Source organism: Scleropages formosus, chromosome 4 (assembly GCF_900964775.1).
Source record: "Scleropages formosus chromosome 4, fSclFor1.1, whole genome shotgun sequence".
Lineage (NCBI taxonomy): Eukaryota > Metazoa > Chordata > Actinopteri > Osteoglossiformes > Osteoglossidae > Scleropages > Scleropages formosus.
This window is the reverse complement of record NC_041809.1, coordinates 12273023-12294234: the sequence shown is the minus strand read 5'-3', so window position 1 is coordinate 12294234 and position 21212 is coordinate 12273023. Positions and strand designations below refer to the sequence as shown.

General features: G+C 40.1%; 1 protein-coding gene across 1 annotated transcript; it reads right to left on the bottom strand.

The window, feature by feature from the left end:
- Positions 1-877: 877 nt before the first annotated feature.
- On the bottom strand, positions 878-2760 carry LOC108932727 (muscarinic acetylcholine receptor M3-like). The gene has a single exon (XM_018749294.1). It carries the CDS (start codon positions 2758-2760, stop codon positions 1012-1014), a length of 1749 nt encoding a protein of 582 aa, XP_018604810.1. The 3' UTR covers positions 878-1011.
- Between the last annotated feature and the right edge of the window lie 18452 nt (positions 2761-21212).

Sequence of the window (21212 nt, the reverse complement as noted above, 5' to 3'; positions counted from 1 at the left end):
AAACCATGTAAACACCATATCACACAAAAACAGAACAGCATTTACACAAGATGTAGAATTACAATATTTTCAGTTCATCACTCACATAATGGTTTAAAACGTCAAGCTGGAGAAAATTACTGCTCTTGTATGTATAACATATACACTCTTAAAAACATTTAAAAAACAATTTACAAAATGAGCAGATTTAAATTATTTAGATTTACATAAATAGAGAAATGTAATCACACATTTTAAAGGCAACATATTAAAGTAATTTTATCACACACATAATTCAACTGAGTGCCACTAAAGCTAAAACTATTTCTTTCAAACCTTTTAGCAATTTGGTTTTTTAATAATAAATATATGCCGATGTTACTTTTTTGTAGTTACATGTAAAAAACATATTTATTTCAGTCTGAATAAAAATTAATGTCATGGCAAAAGTAACCCTAGCTTAAATTTTTCTGAATGGAAGGCAACTTCATTGTGGAACTTTATTAGATGTCCCTCGAAAAAACAATGGCACTTTTGTACATTTGTATTATTAAAGCCTTCTGTCTCACAAGCTAAACAAATGCCCAAATAAAAAATCCATATTAGAAGAAGGCTTTACAATGCTCTTCTTTTGATTTTTGGTAAGATCTAGAAAACATAATTCTGAAAACTGCAAAAATAAAAAAATCATTTAAATTGCTTTTCACTTAGGTAATTTAGATTTTGCAACAAATAAAACCAAATATTTTTCCAGTGATCTTCTGGCTAATGATTAAATTTCTAAACTGTACCTTAAATAACTGTAATGTATTTGCAGGGTCTCCATCGGTTTCTAGTTTTGCAAAAGAACAAAGACATAGACTATATAATTATTTCACTGTATTCCAAATATTTAGTTCACTGAGTTAAAAGGCAACGCAACACAACAACAGTCTGAGATCCGGACTTTACCCAACAACAGCTACCTCTGGCACATGATGAGAGGTCGGCGATGACTGCAAGGATACATGACCTTAATGTGAAACAGGCATGTTATAAATTGTCTCTGGTTATCCTTCGGTGGAAAACCACAGCCTGCCTCTGTTGAAAGTGCTGTCTGCTCCGACTCCTCTTGTCCCACTGGCAGAGCAGGATCATTTTGAAGGTGTTACGGAAGGTCTTGTTGCACAGGGCATAGCACATGGGGTTCACTGTGCTGTTCACGTAGCAGAGCCAGTAGCCCAGGGCCCACAGTGTCTGGGGAATGCAGTCGTTACAGAACGTGTTCACAAGCACCATGATGTTGTAGGGCGTCCATGTGATTATGAAGGCAAACAGGATGGCACTCAGGGTTTGCGCTGCCTTCTTCTCCTTGACAAGTGACATCCTCTTGCGCTTGGTCATCTGATTCCTTGCCTTGGTGGCAAAGCGCTTGGCCAGGGCGGCATCTTTGAGTGATATGGGTGCTGATGGGGACTTGGTGGCTATGGCGCCTCTGCTGGCACTCCCCAGAGCTGACATGGACAGTGTGGGCATCTTGGAGAAGCACTGGTGGTAGCTGTGGTTCTCTGCCTTGCTCGTACCCCCCAGCGACCCCGTGTCCTCCCCGCTATCCTGCTCCAGGCCTTCAACAGAGACAAGCTGGGAGGCAGCGGCTGCCTGCAAGCCGGGAAGCCCGAGGACAATGGAGAAGATGGCACGGCTCTCGGGCAGCTCATCTTCATCGGACGAGCCTGAATGCTCAACGGAGGCACCAGCCTCATTGTTATTCCAGCTGTCACTGATGCTGTGCTCGGGTTCTCCCTCACAGCCTTGTCCCCAAGACTTGATGACTGACCAGAAGCGAAAGCGGCTTTCTCCTCCCCTTCCTGCCCTCTTTCCAGGAGCCGGCTGGTTTGTCTCAAAGCTCCCACAACTTCGAGAGCTCCCAGACTGGCGGATGAAACGGGCCCTCTCTGCCCTGCTGCCTGACGCCTGTAGGCCTGCCAGCTCCCTGGAGCGATTCTCGGTTTCCTTGTAGATCCTCCAGTAAAGCACAGTCATGATGGTGACGGGCAGGTAGAAGGCAGCGATGGCCGTGCAGAAGGTGATGATGGGCTCCGTTAAGAACTGTATGTAGCACTTATCAGGAGGCACAGTGCGCTCACCCACAAAGTACTGCCAGAACAAAATGGCAGGAGCCCAGAGCACAAAGGATATGAGCCATGCCAGACCTATCATAATCCCAGCTCTCTTAGTTGTTCTTTTAGCTCTGTATGTTAGTGGTCTGGTGATCGAGAAGTACCTATCGAAGCTGATAACCAACAGGTTCATGACGGAGGCATTGCTAGCTACATAGTCGATGGCAAGCCACAGGTCGCAGGCCCAGTTTCCCAAAGCCCACTGGTCCATTATTATGTAGGTTGTGTAGAGATTCATCGAACTGACACCGATGATCAGATCGGCAAACGCAAGACTGAGCAGGAAATAGTTGTTCACAGTCTTCAGCTGCTTGTTCACCTTGAAAGACACCAGTACCAGGATGTTCCCGATGATGGTGACCAAGGACAAGAGGCCAGTGAAGAAGACAATGAGAACTACCTGCCAGATATTATGTCCCCCCAGAGGATCGTACAGCACAGTGGGTGTGACAGTGCCATTGTACAAGTGTGTCACACTGATGTTCTTGTTGAGGAAAGAGTTGTTGTCCAGGCCACTCTGCTGCAATCCTGGAATGATGCATGTGACCAGAGAGCCTTCAGTTTCTGGCCCATCGTAGTTCCGATGAAGGCTACCATTTGTGCTGTTGTAACTTACATTCATTGTGGCACCCTGGCATATTCTGTAAATAAAAACAAAATGGAAAAGGTGTAAAAATAACTACTTACTTCCTTTGCTTAATGCTGATCACTAGTGAGCACTACTTTCCCTTTTCACCTTGGCATTTGCCTATACTCAGTAAGCAGAATGTTTTTCACAACTATCTTTGTTTACTGTACGCTTTATAAAATGCTGTACATAAACACACTAATGAAAATGCTGCATTACACTTTGTAGCAAATCAATAATTTAGACTACTGCATCAAAATTAAACTCCAAATTAAACAATGACATCTGCACAGCTGCTAAGGATATTAGATGAAGAGTTAACTACATAAGGAAATAAATCGTAACACAAAATATGACCCTTATAGCATGCATTGGAATTCTATGTATGCAACAGTGCAATTACATTATACTTTAGTTATACACAAAAACATTGGTCACGTCCATGGCATTGACTAATTAATTTATAACATTAAAAAATATTATAATATATAGAAATTTTCCTACATATTATTACAACTCAAAGTAAATTACACAATGAAAGCATAAATGGAATTTCACAAATCAGCTAATTGTTCTCATTTTCTTACTAAAAATATTATTTTATTATTATAGTAGTCTTTGGGGGGGTGCAGTGGAGCACTGGGTTGAACCGGGTCCTGCTCTCTGGTGAGTCTGGGGTTTGAGTCCCGCTTGGGGTGCCTTGCGACGGACTAGCGTCCTGTCCTGGGTGTGTCCCCTCCCCCTCCAGCCTTACGCCCTGTGTTGCCAGGTTAGGCTCTGGCTCCCCACGACCCCGTATGGGACAAGCGGTTCCGACGATGTGTGTGTGTGTGTGTGTGTGTGTGTGTGTGTGTATTAGTTTTTCTTCATTGGTAATAGATCAATAGGTCAAAAGGTCCTCTTCATACCACAATGACCTTGCCACATGCACACGTGCACACACGTACACACACAGTGTGTTTACAAAAATGATGTCCACAGCATAGTAAAAAGGCATTGGAAGAGCCCTTCACTATATAATGAGCTGCTTAAATGTTTTGAGAGAAGAGGTGTGTCTCGGTCCTCAAGACTATATGATTTAGTCCTTGACAAAAGCAACAGAACATCTCTTGGCTAACTGAAGGAACCTTTGTCTTAACTGTACTTTGTTGTGATGAAACATGTCATTTTCACCACATGGCCCCAAGAATACTGTCTGCGACCACACACTTCAGAGACAGCTCACACAACACTTAAACTTCTTCCTGTTTACGTAAAGACAGCATACCCAGGAGGACTGGGCAGCCAGTCTAGTGGCCAGATATATCATGTTAAGCGCTGTGAGGCAATCCATTAAGAAGGAGAAATGAAATGCATTGAATTTAATTAATAGCGGGACATAAACACTACAAATAAGGTTACAGTCAGTGTTACTGTTATTGTCATTTTAGTCAGAAGTTTATACACAGAGTATTGATTTTGAGAATCATTGATAATCTGTCTCAAACATCTGGTTCCTGGTGGCATTGCATGACATACACAGAGGATTTTCACTCAATTTCATTTAGTTCCTTCATCATTTTGGAGCATCTGCTTTCCCTAGTGACCAGCATAGCCTGAGTCTCCAGCCTGTGCTGGCAGACAGCTGGGTTCTAGCTCTGGGTGGAGCTGAGCCAGGTCAGGTATGGGGTGCTGAAGCAGAGCGGTTACCTATGGAAACACCTGTCACTCAAATCATGTATCACCCCCAGCAGATTTTACCCAGGTTCAACAGAGCCCTTTCCTTGGCACTCACCGCGATGCAAGCTGGAAGACCATCGCCATATTCCCCTGCTCAGTGGCCCTACTCATACCATATGTTGCGAGAATCCATCTGGGGAATTGCAGAAAGCTCAGTATTGATGGCATGGAAATGTGAATACATCTACATGGCTTGTCCAGGTGTTCCTTTGAGCTACAAAATCTCACACTGAAAACAAAGTATTTCTATCTTCAAATGCAAACGTGTTATGGAACACAGAAATTGCCATTATGTTCCCTTTCACTCTGTACCCAAATATATTCCAGAGATCAGGTCTGAGGCTCCCCAGCTTTATGTTGAGCAGAAACAGAAGCACAAAGTAAAATCAAAAACTGAGAACGAACTACTTAAAACCAGTACTGTGACCTTTAAAGGTCTGGTGTCCCATCCAGGGTGGGTCCAGACTAACATAGTTTTCTGTGCTGCAGGACAGGCTCCCAACATCCACGGTCATGACTTGGACAAGCATTTCACGATAGTCAGTGATCCAGTAAAATTAGTATTTAATTTTGACTAAAGCCATGGTAAAATACCAACCAACCAACCAACATCTACAACTGCTTGCAAGCAGGAGCCTACCCAGCAGCACAAGTTACAAGACTGAGGACACACCCTGGATGGGACACCAATCCACTACAGGGCACCCCAAACAGGACTTGAACACCAGACCCACCCCACAGTGGAAACTGACCAAACCCACTGCTCCACTGCTCCACTGCACCCCCCAGTGAAATATCATGATTTTTTTTTTAAACTAGGACTAAATTTTCCCAAGATTGGTCTATCTGAAATCCTTGACCCTCACATCACAAATGGACATTACAGAACATGATGACTCTCAAGAAAATCTTACTGGAGATGTGAGATCTAAGTAAAATAAGCTCTGCTGGGTGAGATCTGAATGATACAGATGTCATGACCATGCCTACACCTCAACCAGCAGCACCTGGCTCCAATTCGGCACCTGTCTGCAATCAGAACATTCAGCTATATAAACAATTCCCAGTCCCTTCCCAGTTGCAGAATCTCTTCAAGACAACCATCCCTCCTTCGGTCATGGGTCTTTCACAGTGCCTTACCTGTCCTCCTCCATGTACCTCCCTCCTTGTTCCCTTGCCCGTCTCCTTGTCTCTGTCTCTGTCCCTGTCTCCTATGGAATCGAACTTATGCCTGTATCGACCACATCTTCAGCTCCTCCCCTCAAACCACGTTTGTGCCTATGATTTACCATGCTTGTCCCAGACTACAAGTATTGCCTTGTCCTAAGTATCTTTACAATTAATGATCCCGTGACTGGGTCCACACCAGGGTCTCTGGTCTCCGCTGTGCAGACAGACAAGGTGAGACACTTCTGTAGGATAACACACTAAGTCTGATATTCTCACATCTCAAGGTAATCCATAATATGGATGGTCATGCCTATAAAATGTTTAAATTCCAAATATGGCCACCTGAGACAGAACATTGAGAAAGACAGTAAAGTATACAAATCGATGTCATACACCAGTGGTATAAACAAAATGAGAAGAATGCACAAGAAGAATAAGCACAGGTTCTCCCTCCCTCCAGATATGGAGAGGGATAAAGAAATCAATCAGAATCATTACAGTGAACAGATAGCCTGAATAGGAAGAAGAGCCAAAGTATTGGGCCTGACAAGGAAAAACAGATCAAATGAAACTCAACGATCCAGAAGATTGTGGATTGTGCGAAGTCAGATGGGTGTTTGGGGCTGCATTAGATTGAGGAATCTGGCAATAAACCAAAAGGAAAGCAACCCAGAGCAACATCCTACAGTGGGACAATGAGATCTGTCAGTAAAGGTTTGACTTCATGAGCACAGGTTGAAGAAGGCACTTTCCTATTGTTCTTAGTTCTCAGAGTATGTGTAAACATTGAACAGAATTCATAATTCAGTTTTTTTTTTTTCCAAAGAGGACAAAAAGCTAATGATGAAGATAATAATAATAATAATAATAATAATAATAATAATTCAAAGAAATACCAGCAATAAAAAGAAAAGAAACACTACACAAGGTGCAATAATATACTAAGACAAAGAATTGAATAATGTGCCAAGAGACAAATTGGTTTAAGTAACCCATCCAAATGGGACACACAACAGTTAATCCTGGGAACAGATAGTGAGCTGTGAAAAATGTGAAAAGTAATTGGCTCCCATTTATCACCAGGAGCCAATGTGGCTATTATGAAACCTTTAAAAGCATCAGAATTGATGGTTTCTGTAACTGTAAAATTCAATTTCAGCAGGAAGCCCAGTATGAGCTGAAAGTTGCAAGTGGTGAATGTTGAAACACAGCACCACAGAGGTGTGTCAAAGGGAAACAAACACAGAAATGCACTTAGAGCTCAATGATACATTGTGTTCATGCACGTGAAGGACCACAATGTCAAAACATTGCCTACAAGTTGTTAGCTGTTACTTAATAATAGCAGAGAGAGTGTTATTGGAAGAGTATTAAAGATACATTGGCTGCATGTGTACCTTTACGTTAGCTGTAAAGCAAACTTGTAGTTCTGGGAGTGACTCTTAGTGCCTGAATTATGGATATATCGATAATACCAGCCTTCACCAACCACTATATATTGCACTGTCAACCATTCTGAGCATTATTCAATCATATTCAAATACTGAAGGTAATTTTTATTTTAGCAGGCTAGTACAAAATGACAAAATTTCTACTGCACCTCAAAAAAGAGGGGAAATAGAGGGATCAATTATAGCTTCAACTTGCTGTCTGCATGTAACTGTGTCTGGGTATGAAATAAGGCCAATGTGAACAAGAAAGATCACAAATCCGATGACTCACATTAAAATCCTGATGCAAACAAAACAAAACAAAAAAGTAACATGAAATAATGATCTTCCAGAGTCAGAGTGAAGTCAGAGCAACAAGGCTGCATGGAGGGTATCTGAGAACTTCTGCAAATTTGAATTTCTCTACTGAGCAGGAGAAAGTGGACCAAGCTATCGCTTAAACATTGTTCTTTGGGAAAAAATGGATTGGTTGAAGTCCTTCGAATAAACAGACTGAAACACAAGAAGGGAATAACTAAAGGGACACAAAAGACATCCAAATCAACCAACAAGATGACAGGAAAACATAGATCCCTGCTGCCTCAGGAGATGAGGGTAGCCATACCCTAAGGTTTGCAGGCAAACAGACAATTCCACTAAGGATTATAAATTTTTATTGGAAATGACTTAAGCACCAGGAAGAGAAACAACATTAACAGAACCATCAGGGAAAATGGTAGTCGGCCATGGATTTTTGGGATTTTTGTGTAGTATGGGTAAGATTTTCAAGTCTGCTTCCATCCCCACTGGTAACTTGGCCACCAAGATGGAAGCAAAAGGGGGTTGAAAATGCTCTGGATTAAGATGCTAAAGAACATGGGTATTCTGTAAAAAAATTCAGAAGGCTCCCCATTAATATTTAGTTGTCCAAAAAGGAAATATGTAATCAAAATAGGATGAAGCTCAAATGACTCACTGGAACCAGTCATTACAAAAAGTCGATTACACCCATAGCTTGTCAGATTGGGGAAGGAATAAATAAATACAACAAACCTGGAAAAAAAAAAAAACATTTAGGAAAACAGTTTACTCTGGTAAGACACCCAAAATGCAGAGAACCTTGAAAGGTCTTCTGCTCACACTCAGCAGTAGAGGCTGAAGCAGCCAAATCCAGTAGGCTGGTCTGCCCAGGTGTTATCAGTCATGTAGGAACCATGCAAACTGACCCACAGTTGTAATCTGGCCAAAATTCAAGGCCCCATTAAATAAATATTGTTGTCATAGTGAAAAGACAGTGGACATGTGTTTTTTCCAGAGCAAACAATTAAGGTCATAAGACGGGAATGAAAATAAATTCTTTTGTCCTGACGTTTCTTAGTGTGTGGATGTACAGCTGAATGAGAAACTGATGAATATCCATCAGTCATCATCAATAATTGCTTGACCAACTAATGAGTATAATAATAATAATAATAATAATAATAATAATAATAATGTAGCTATGCAGCTCATATGAAATGTGTCTCCAACATTGCTATTTATTGCTTCCTGAATGTGTGGTTCAAATTAACTAACTGGAGGTAACTAAGCGATACTGTGTCCCTGTGAGTGTCCAGACCGTTCTTCCCATTCCACATTGGAGCACAGACAGATAGCAGATAAGAAAAAACAGTGGAAATACAGTGACAGTATAGCCCCACCAGGTTTTCGTTACATTTTCCTTTACTGCTTTAGTGAATTTTTGCGTCAGAAAAAATAAAGGTATTACTTATAGAGAATAAAAAGAGAATAAAAATAATTGTCTCTTGTGCTCTATTTTCCCATTATTCACACTTTACCATATAATTAATATTTTAATGATCAACATGTTTTTTAAGCAAAAACTGCAAACCCTGTTTTTTTGGCAAAAATGTCTGGAAGTAGGTCTGTATCTGTGCATCTTTGGGAAGCCCAATATCTCTGCCTTGGATCGATACGGATACTTTTTCTTCTCTACACTCATTCTCAGTGCCTTTTCTCCACGGCTTCTGCTGCAATTTCATGCACAGACTATTGACATTTTCTATCAGGATTATGGTAAATCCTTTTTCTTTGGTCTGTGTTCCTATGCTCTATCTATCACCTTGAACTAATAAAGAGTTCTGCAGATCATCTTGTTTTTACTCCTTATTTTCTTGCCGTGCAATTTGTCTTCAATCACTGATATTGTTTTCCTCTCACTTTCAGAGATTATCTTTGGCTATAATTCAAGTCTCCCAGGTAATGACCTTTTCTGCCACTGCTCCTCAGTGGTAGAATAAAGTACCTGCCAATCCACTATTCTACAAAAATATATACCACACTACAATATATAATGTTTTGTTTAGTTTGATGCTTTTAGTGAATTTCAAAAAAAATATTTAGAACATATTATATAGTTGAGCATTTGTGGCTGAAATCAGGTGTCCCATGATTACATGGAAGGAAGAAGAAATATATCAGGAATAGCAATTTACACTGATGGCGTTTAGTGTTAACAAAATAGAGCAGAATTTGAATTTTAATTACCCATGAATCAAGAAGTCAGCATTTCCAACAAAGCATTGCCAAGGGTACAGGAAATATAGTTGAAACTCCTGTTCAGTTCTGGGAAAACTTTACCTCGAGAGACCAGAAATTAAACTTTGTATTACTTATGCTCATAGACAGATTAATTCTATGATGAGATGGGAACTTCATGCTCCACCTCCACACCTGAATTAGGGTGGCCAAGCATAAAAGGATGCAACCAAGCCAGAGCAGATTGCGAAACCTCCACGAGCGACTGCAACATTGTGCACCCTGTGCCTCGAGCCATTTTCTCTCCCCTTTCCCTTATTCCTACTCCCCCATTCGATGACTCCCTTGGCTCCCTGACCTCTTGTTTGTACTTTGACCCTGATATCTGTCCAATCCTTCTAATGACATTTGCAAATCACTTGACCCTTGCTTGTCCCCAACCATTCCTCCTGGAATATCCTTCAACACAAGCACCAACACTTGAGTCTGCCTTGGCCGTCATCCGGCCATCAGCATGACAGAAAGTCATTTCACTGAAAATATAAGATGAATTAAATTATCCTAGAAATAATTAAATTATTAAATTAAATATTTTAATTGTTTCTGAAGACATCTCTAAATAACTGAATACTGACTTATTCAGGCTTAGAATGACTTTAGATTAGAGAATTAGAGACAACACAAGTGATCTGGAAATACTGTGGAGACAAGAACCTCAAAATTATTTCCATATTACAAAAGGTAATATTCTAGTCTAAGAGAAGGCTTTTACTAATTACTAATTGTTTTTGCATCAGTAACTCCAGATCAAATTATCATAAATGTGACATTAGTGGTCAGAAAGTTAAGAACTATACTGCTTGTGTTGCAGTAGTCTTTGTTTGTAAAGTGGGACTTCAATAATTAGTCAAATCTTGTATATTTCTTTTTCCTTTTAGGGGTTAAGCAGAATAAACTTTTAAAGTTGACACCATCAGCTAGTATTTTTTGGACCATACCAGCTGATGCTCGTACAGAGAGCTGATACTGGACATATGGTACACACTCAAGTCAAATATAATACCAGCCTACTCAGCCAGAAATAGACAAACAAAAGGCAAACTGACAAGTTGCTTATTGAACCAGCAAACTATCAATAGATATGCATTTGAATGAATCACAAGATTTGGTCATGTTTAATCAAATATTCCTGTGAAGAAGTCACTTTAATTTTCAGTCATTGAAGAGAATTTGTGTGAAGAAATATTCAGTCCTTAGGACAGTACCAGTGACAGTTTTTTGTAAGACTGCTTGAAGTCAGGTTTGCCTGAGCCCAAAACCACAAAAAGCAAACTGGACACTTAAGAAGAGGAAATCCAATGGACTACTGAGTCAGAAGTTTGTTGAGTCAAATAATATAAGCATTCTGAAGACAAAGAGGGTAAGCACAGGAATTTGGTCTGAGTGTCTCCCAATGTCCAGCACAGAGGAGGCAGTGTCATGGTTTAATCTGCTGCCCACAGAGCTGGTGATCTTTACCAAGTCCATGGTGATCCTAACCACCATGCCTATCACAGTATACTTCAGAGGTATGTCATTCCATCAGGGTTACAACTAGTTCATTGGACTTCATTATTCAGCAAGATAATGACCTGAACGATATCTCAAAGCTGGGCAGGAACTATCTGGCAAAGGAAAATGAAAAACAACCCACTCAACCCACCTGGACACAAAATGTTCAGAGGTACAAACAAAAAAATGTGTCCAGTATGTGTGATCAGACTTTTGACCAGCACTTATTTACTGTAATATTATATTACATTTTTTCCATTTACCAGACAAAAAAGAAACAGGTTCAACTCATTATAATTATAGCAGTTTTAAAGTGTTTCAATGTGCACTATCAAGTAATACAGGATAAAAAAAACTGTTAGTCTTCAAACTGACTAGGGGGTTGAAGGAACTGGGAGTATTAAATATTTTTGATCTTGCTCCACCATGATAATCCACCATCAAATCTGAGAAATAAAATGAGAAAATAAGCGATTTTAAAGTCATTATTGGCAAACAAGGGCTGTGGGCAGATTCATCAGTGAGTCCATTATTGAATCATGGTGGTGGTTTTTGCACCTAATAACTACGGTCGATGGGGAGCTGTTTTTGAAGATTTTTGGGCACATCCTACAAGGCACAGACCAAAGGGATGACCCACAACCCACTGAGATTACATAGCTTGGAAATGCCTTTAAAATCATATATAAGAAGCTTGTATCTGTGTACAGACAGCAAAGGTCGGGTCTGTCAACCTTAGCTCTAGTAACGGAACTCAAAACAGATAAATATAATATTAGATATTTCTTTTAAGTATATTATTTTTGTTCATTTAATTTCTATAATGCCATCTTTTGTCTGCATTTTTAACTTTGTTTTTCAAAAATATTTTAAATAGTATAGCCTACAGCATGAAAAAAAGAATAGTTAACTTTTTGGATAGTCTTTAACTTTACTCGTAAATATTTTAAGACATTAAAATACTTCTGAGTATTTTAAAATCTTCCTGATATTGAAGAAAAAGCTGGATGGAGTAGGGTGATTGCCAAAACGCTTCTTTGTGTGTGTGTTTGTGTGTTACAATAAACAGAATGTGTGCTGTGAGCTCTGTCCACTCTAACTGCCGTAAATTTTCATTTATTTTAGTGGGACCTAACAAGTGTTTCAATTTCTTTATCTCCCAGAGCTGAACACAAAGCATCTCCAGTTTGCATGAATTCTTCTTAATGTTGCTTATCAGTAATAAAACCATGAAGGACACAGTGGCCTATTTATAAATACGCCATAATTTCCATGTTAAGAGATGTTATCTCTTAGGAATGTTCACAGTGGTGTCACAAAGGGAGTACAACATAAGGTACTAAAGTAACAAAACGTGGTGTCCAGTTCAATTCCACAACAATGTTGTAAGCAACTGAAGCAAGGAGAAAACATATCTTATCTGTTATGAAATGTCTCCAAAGAAAGCTTGTTGTAAATACAATCACTTTTTAAATTTATGAAAATAAGGTTTGGGATAATCACTCATAGATGTCCACTTCTGTGATGGATAAAAAACTATTAATATTTGCATTGCAAAGACAGTAGGACAGAAAGCTGCTGTGTCCAGTAAATTATCAAATTTAACCTGTTATGGCAAGAATCCTTTTACATTAGGTCATATCAGAAAATGAAATAAAAAATAATGTTTATGAGTAAACATTTCCAAAGAGTCTATAGTATATATACATTGTAGACCGGATGTGGACAGCGGGGTCCAAACTTTCATGCAGTGTCATAAGAGAGTCTGCGTTGTAACGAGTTTCCAGTTTTGACGAAAGTCGAAGAAAGTTTAACTTCAGTTTGTTGCCGAGAGAAGATTAACATAAGTAAAAGCAACCGCCCAAACACTTGTGTGAGTGAAAATAAGTGATACGTCGCAGTGTACATACTTCGTAACTACTAATAACACTGAATAAAGTGCAATTAAAAAATTTTTGCAACATTGTTTACTTGACAGTCTTTGCAGATTAGTATCCCAACATGTGAACAATTTAAAGCCGCACTGCTCTGCAGCAAGAGAGAAAAGTTACACCAAAAGATTGTGGAAATACAAGGATTTACAACATGAGTGACAAAAACAACACAGATCTACTAGGCATCGTTCAAAAAGTTTCTCACAAAATGTCCACATTTTTTATATTTCATCGTAGGTCTGAGTTGTACTAATCGCCATATTGCATAACTTCACCTTTTGACTTTTGGAAATGTGTTTGGGAACTACCCAAATTTGAAATGTGTAGAAAGGAATTAAAAAATATTAGGCATCCAATCTCTGACCGCATTATATGTGCGTTATATCGGGTCTACAGTGTACAATAATTGGAAAGTGTAAAATATATGTGAAGTTATGGTTGGAAACTATGCCAGCCAAGAACTGTATTACATTCAAGATTATACTGCATGTTAAATTCACTATATTATATCAGTGTTCCTGTTGTATACTGGTATACTGGTCCTTTCTACAATAAACACATCCTGTCCTAGAAAAGTAACAAGGGCGAATGCTCCAGGTCAGTTTTTACAGGAAGAGAAACACACACCCCAGTGTAAACTTGGAGAAAGAATCCTTTTCAAAGACACTCAGAGTGGAAATTGTTTACAACTGTGCACTTATTCAAGAATCCCCAAGCAATTACATTTTCCTTGATGAGTACGATCTGTGTTAACAACACATTATTTTGTTTATCTTTCAGAGGCAGCAGGTTTTTCTGGAGGAGAAACCAACCACCCAGCCCATGTCCAGAAAAACATTGTATTTGTTCCATATCACAGTAGTTCCCCTACAACCCTCCTACCTTTATGTAGCTGGAAAAGTGACTGGGTAAATTTTTTTAAAAGAAATTTAACAGTAAAAATTTGTAAAATATTGATATAAAATCCCTATGACACTGAAGAAACAGGTAATAATAACAATTTGAGCTGTTGATTATAGCTCTTGTTTAAACAAAGTTAGTACCCCACACACACACACATTTTCTGAACTGCTTGTCCCATACAGGGAGCCAGAGCCTAATCTGGCAACTCAGGGCGTGAGGACACACCCAGGACAGGACGCCAGTCTGTCACAAGGCACCCCAAGCAGGACTCGAACCCCAGACCCACAGGAGAGCAGGACCTGGTCCAACCCACTGTGCCACCACGCCCCCTTCTAAAGTTAGTACCATTTTCATGAATTATAACTATTCATAAAAAAACTTTAATTTTCAAAATATAATCAGTCCAAAAAACACACTCCTAGGCATTCCACAAGTTTCATACATTTTCTCTTAATTAATCACAACAAAAAAAGACTGGCACCAAAGCCGATAGATGCACAGTCTCCAGTACAGCACACTGCAATGCCTGCTGTACACGAATACAGGGAGACTATTTGCAGATGGCAAGGCTAAACAGGATGTGTGTTTTACAGAGAGCTGGTGGCCATGCATGCTTTGTTAAAATAAAGCAGTACTTCATTTGCAAATGCAATTTTGAAAAATCCATTGCCCGGTTTAATCAATCAATCAATAATTAAATATTAAGGTATATTTATGCTGTGGTGTGGGGGGTCTGAGGTTTGAGCCATGCTTGGAGTGCCTTGTGACAAAAGTGGCCTATTCTGGGTATGTCCCCTACCCCTTGGGCCTTGTGCCCTGTGTTGCTGGGTAGGCTCCAGCTCACTGTGACCCTGCTTGGGACAAGTGGTTGCTGATGAAGGATGGATGTTCATGCTGTTGCCTTGCAATTGAAACTCTACAGCCTCAACTTTTGCATCATTGATCAAGGTATTTGATACAGTAAGACTTTCTAGGCTTTAAAAATGGGCAAAGAATCTTAAAAATCTTAGGATATAAGTTTAACATTGTAAGCTACCTTGGAGAAATGCTTCAGCTAAACTATTATCATTATTTAGCAAACACTTTTCTTCAAAGTGATGCACAATTCAGAGGAAACAATGATGACCACCTGCTGGCTGTCAGGTGGGAAATCAAGGAAATGACAAAATATAGGCTGGTCTAAAGACTGAGAGAAAAAAAACATCCAGGGGGTGGTGGAGAAGGGATTCCTGCCTTTGAAGTGAGTTTGAAACAAATTGCTAGTTTGAGAATTTTAACTGGTGTTTGCTTTTTTCCAAGACTGTCTGAAAGCTTAGGTTGGATTTCTGTTCCTTCTCAGTCAATAAGACCATGGATTTGTTAGCAAAGCTAAAACACTACATTACCCATCAAAAAAAATGGCTGTGCAAGACTAAAAAACACACACACATTTTCAGAACCGCTTGTCTCATACGAGGTCACGGGGAACCGGAGCCTACCCGGCAATAGAGGACGTAAGGCCAGAGGGGGAGGGGACACACCAAGGACGGGACGCCAGTCCGTCGCAAGGCACCCCAAGCGGGACTCGAACCCCAGACCCACCTGACAGCAGGACCATGGTCCAACCCACTGCGCCATTGTGCCACCACACCCCCGACTAAAAAACGTTTCCCCAAATCTTAATTTATATTAATCTATTATCAGTAACCACTTGTCTGATGCAGGGTTACGATTCATATGTAGCCTATCCTTTAAGCAAGGGGTCTGAGGCAGAGTACACCATGGATAGGACACCAGTCCAACAGGGACCACACCCATTAATTCACTGACACATATTACAGACACATGCTTTAAACTGTGGGAGGTGCACACAGTGGAAGAATGGAGAAAACATGCAAGCTCTAAACATACTGAGCCAGGGTTCCAGCCTACTTTCTTCAGAGATTGTGCTGGTTATAAATCACATCTCAGCTAGCTCTCTGTGCTGGGTAATCCTTTTTTCTGAGAACAACAATGTGGCTCCAGGTCAATCCTACATGCTCTACTTCAGCTCATGCATGAGATTCAAGATCCAATAAATCTTACTCAAGGAAGAGTTCAAATGCACTGTGTTCAAGGATGCTACAAAATAGCAAAGTGACTGATTTAAGATCATTTGCTTTTGTGCATATCAGATTATACAGGAGAAGTATGACTTTTTTCTCTTATGTAAAACACATCTGACAAACTCAAAGTGCGCTTGGATGTTCTCCATGTTATGAGAGAAATGCCAAAGGAGCACAGTCACAGTCCAGTAACGAAGACAGTGTCCCTGTCTGTAGGTCCTCATCAGAGACTGGAGTCTTGGCCAATAATCGCACCGAGAGAGTGTGCAGATGCCTCCAGAGAGATGTGCTTATCAAAGGCCCAGCAATGTAAATATGGTGGTTTTTTTTTTTTTTAAAAAAACAGTTTTCCTGTACAGTCTGCAGACACCACACACTGCACAGACTGAGGAATATTCATGCATGAGCTGCCGTGTGTAAGTGGCCAAAATAAATTGGTGCTTGTGGTTTTCAATACAACAGTGAATGAAAACCCTGTATAAGCAAACAGGTCTCATTTATAATGAAATCTGAAACTAGGTGTATTACACTAGTACAGTACAGACCTTTAACTATTGTCAGATGAAAACCCTACATGTAAACAACTTCATTAAGGTGAGTGTAATTGCTTCTTTTGAAAAGGAATGTCATAGTTTTAATGCTCTTCTTGTAAAGACTTAAATCATTTAACAAGTGTAAGATGGCCAAATATTTCACACATTTTCAGATCCGCTCATCCCATACGGGGTCACGGGGAACCAGAACCTACCCGGTAACACAGGGCGTAAGGCCGGAGGAGGAGGGGACACACCCAGGACGGGACGCCAGTCTGTTGCAAGGCACCCCAAGCGGGACTTGAACCCCAGACTCACCGCAGAGCAGGACTGTGATCCAACCCACTGCACCACTGCACCACCGCACCCCCTGGCCAAATATTATTTATTAAAAAAAGTAAACCACAGATCTGAATTGAAGAAGAGGCCCTTTCACAATTAAGCAATGAACAATTAAATACCAGTGAAAATGTTGCCAACAATAATATCACCATGGCACACTACATTGCTTGTATGGTCAGTTTGAGAAGCATTGGTGAAACACCTAGGCCAGATGAACATTGCATTCTCATCACATCAAAAGCTCGCAGAAAATGTATACAGGCAGTTCCTGAGTTATAATGGTCCGACTTACGATTTTTCAACTTTACGATGATGTGATAGCAATACACAATCAGTAAGAAACCGTACTTCGAATTTTGTTTTGATTTTTTTTTTTCCTGGGGAAGCGATATGCAATACGATACTCTCTCGTGATGCTGGGCACCGGCAACAATCTGCATCTCCCAGTCTGCCACACAGTTGCTAGTGTATACAACCGATACTCTACAGTGTTCTATGTTTCCAGCATTCTTTTGGATACCCCCCTATATCGACATTGTGTTTTGTGCATCCATCATGTCAACGAAATGCCCATCTGTGTCTCCTGCTACTAGTGGTGGGAAGAAGAAGATTAGGGCAATTACTTTTGAGGAGAAACTCAAGATAATTGCTCAGCATGAAGAAAGCAAGCCCGTAATTGCCATTACACATATGTTAGGCTATGATGTTCAGTGGGTTAGGTGTATTAAATGCATTTTTGACTTACAATATTACGTGCATAACCTCATCACAAGTGAGGGACCTCCTGTAATTTTAAAAACCTTTCTAAAGCACTCACACCTTTTGTACTTCAAGGATTGCCTCTATTAACAATATCCACAGTATATTCTATATTGTCTGTATGAAATAACAATTTGGCGATATAAGTTTTCGAAAACTAAGTAAAAAATGGGGTGCTGCAGGCAGTAGTGCAGCTGTTTCATAATGCCTGAACTGTTCAGAAATCCCAAAAAGGGGGGCATAAGAACTTCCATCAACAGCAGGTAGGAGCCCTGCAAACTCATGATCAGTCTAATACTTCTGATTTATACATTGTGTGACCATGTGTAGCTATGACAGAACTTAACTTATTAGTAATAATTTTGTGTCACAAACCCATAACTCAAATAAAATAAGCTGCTATTCCCTCTTTTCTATTAAAAAGTCTCCAGAAATTTCTTTCTCAAGTTCATCCGCATTGAGGGACCAAATGTCCAGACCAATCAAACAGCAAACTATCCTCCAATGAGTACAAAATGATACACGGAAACTAACATTCAGAGGTGGAATTCATTTCCGTCAAAAGACAATTTTGGACCATGCTTCATATTAATTTCTCCTTCTCCCTCTGTAATCTTTCTCAATGCATTTGCACTTTGAATTATACTTTATTGAGAAGCGGGTGGGTAAGGCATAGGTGATGAGTGTCTCTTCACCGTATTCCAGCCAAGAGACCTCAGTTTAAGTGCTTACCCTGTCCTAAAATGACCTCAAGTTGTTTGCGTAGCATGGGGGGCGCGGTGGCGCAGTGGGTGGACCAGGTCCTGCTCTCCAGTGGGCCTGGGGTTTGAGTCCCGCTTGGGGTGCCTTGTGACGGACTGGCGTCCCGTCCTGGGTGTGTCTCCTCCCCCTCTGGCCTTACACCCTGTGTTGCCGGGTAGGCTCCAGTTCCCCGCGACCCCGTATGGGACAAGCGGTTCAGAAAATGTGTTTTTGTGTAGCTCATGCCACCTATATGGGCTGTGCCCTGCACAGGTGAATTGAGGCATGGACATATAACAACAGTTGTTACTGAAAAAAGCAGATAGCAGCCTGTGTATGAAAGGGAGAAGACTGCACTGATGCTACACAGAATGTGTCATTCATCCAGGGGGAATGAGCCTGCTGTCAGGAAAGCCATCTAACCTTCAAAAACACCATCACTTGGATTTGTTGACCTTAGCCTGTCAAGGTGGTGGGGAGCAGGAACTGAGGTGGTGAGAACGAGCTGATTAATTCAAAAAGAGATGTAGCACAAGAGCTAGGTTTATATTACCTCCATCCATCAGATTTCAATAACCGCTTGTCCTGGTCAGGGCTGTGGTGATCCGGAACCCATCCCAGAAGCACTGGCTGCAAGACTGGTGGGTAGACTCTGGATGGAACAGTTTACACTGCAGTGAGGTGTTTAATATGGTCCCTCATGACCCAAAACATTGATTTATTTAACCGAACCCTTTCTCCAAACCAACTTACAAGGTTAGATTTGTGAACCAAGGTAGTTATGGTGATTTACCCATTTATACAACTGAGTAGTTTTTACTGTATCAATTCAGAGAAAGTACCTTGCTCTAGGGTACTACAATGGGAGTTTGGAATTGAACACAATTCTTTCAATTGCAAGACCACGCCTCTAACCACTACCTGCTGGCCACATATTACATACATACAATTAGTCTAAAATGATAATTTATTATTTAAAATGAGAAGGGGAGGCAGTGGTGTGGTGGCACAGCGGGTTTAGCTGAGTCCTGCTGTCTGGTGTTCGAGTCCCACTTGGGGTTACTTGTGATGGAATGGCGTCCCGTCCTGGGTGTGTCCTCTCCCCCTCCAGCCTTATGCCCTCTGTTGCCGGGTTAGGCTCTAGTTCGCCGTGCCTCTGCTCAGGATGAACAGCTTCAGCCAATGAGTTGTGTGTATTTAAAACGAAATAAAGCAAGCTATGTATCAGCTGCTTTGTGGGATGTTTGGTGTTCTGAGGCTTGATTTATTTTTAAATGAACATGGCATGTATTACCAGTTACATGAGGTATTTTTCTGTTCCATAAACTTCATAAATCATATTAGATATAGGTGTTATCAGGCCAAACTATTAATTATTATGCTTTGATTGCTCTGCTGAAACTATTATACAACACAGTTTACATAGTTATTTTGATTGGTTTGGTACATTTTTAAGAGTGCAACAACAACATGCCTTTTCAGTCAGTGCTATATACTGTTCTATGGTAAAGGTCCAACTTCAAGTTTTTTTTAAGGTTTCTGAGAATTTTTTGCAATGAAATTACAATAAAATAGAACATTGAGCAACTTACTGATCTTAAAATTACCTGTTTGCTCACTGTAAAATGTGCAGAAGATTTGTTCATATTTTTCACCCTATATTTTACCAAATGATGGCTCCAAAATGCACATGATGATGTTTCAGATCAGTTGCCACCGAAGCTATAGTATGAGCAGCACAAAGGCGAACACCTCGAACAATGCTGTGACTGTTCAGCTGGTCAAGAGTAATTTGCTCACGTGGGCCTTATGGGAAAGCACAGTTGGTTTATACATCTCATTATTTATCGGGCAAACATGCAGGGGACGGAAGCCAGGCTGCGCTCGGTGTTGCACAGCTGCTCTTCTTTCTGTAAAGCAACCAAACACTTGGAGGGGAGATCAAACACAGCTTGTCCAATGACGTCCACTGCTTTGCGCCTCTGTGCTCTATCCAGACCATTATCAGTTATGCGCTATTCCATGTCACATGCGTACATGACAGCGATAAATATTTTCTCTCTGGTATTTATTAAGCTCCAGTTATATATTTTCATGTAAAAGGTTGTTTACAGTAGGCCTTTTCTGAATGAAAGACATTTATTTCCATGTTAAAGAATTCACAATAATTTGACACAAAATCAATATTATATTTATTACAGCTGGTGCTTTCTTAGAGCCTATATTGACTACTGGTTTATGTAAAAGAAACTCTTGCACTATTTTACGTGTTGAAGACTAAAAAGAGACTGAAGGTTACCTTTTCTTCCGATAGCTATAGATATATTTACACAACTTCAACAGTTTTAACTGATACTATGTGATAGAAAATTATGTTTAATAAACTAAATATAGCTCTAATAGCTAAAAATATTATACAGCAAAATTTGTTGCATGTATTTTCAGTTTGCTGACAGTGGGGGCTATCTGGAGTTTGTATGTTCTCGATAGCCTCTGCAACACGATAACCATGAACTGAACTAGTGGTTATCCATAATGATTGGAGTTGGTTATAATGCCCTTAAAGGCCATGAACAGAATAAAAATATCAACTCTCAGTCCTCAAAACATGTTTTACTTCATCAATTCAAAATGGGAAAAAGTAAAACAGCCTTAAATGATAAACACTTCATGTCAGTGACATAGTTAATGGAAAGCACTAAAGTGAAAATAAGTGTTTTATCCTGTTTTTTCTTTCATTAT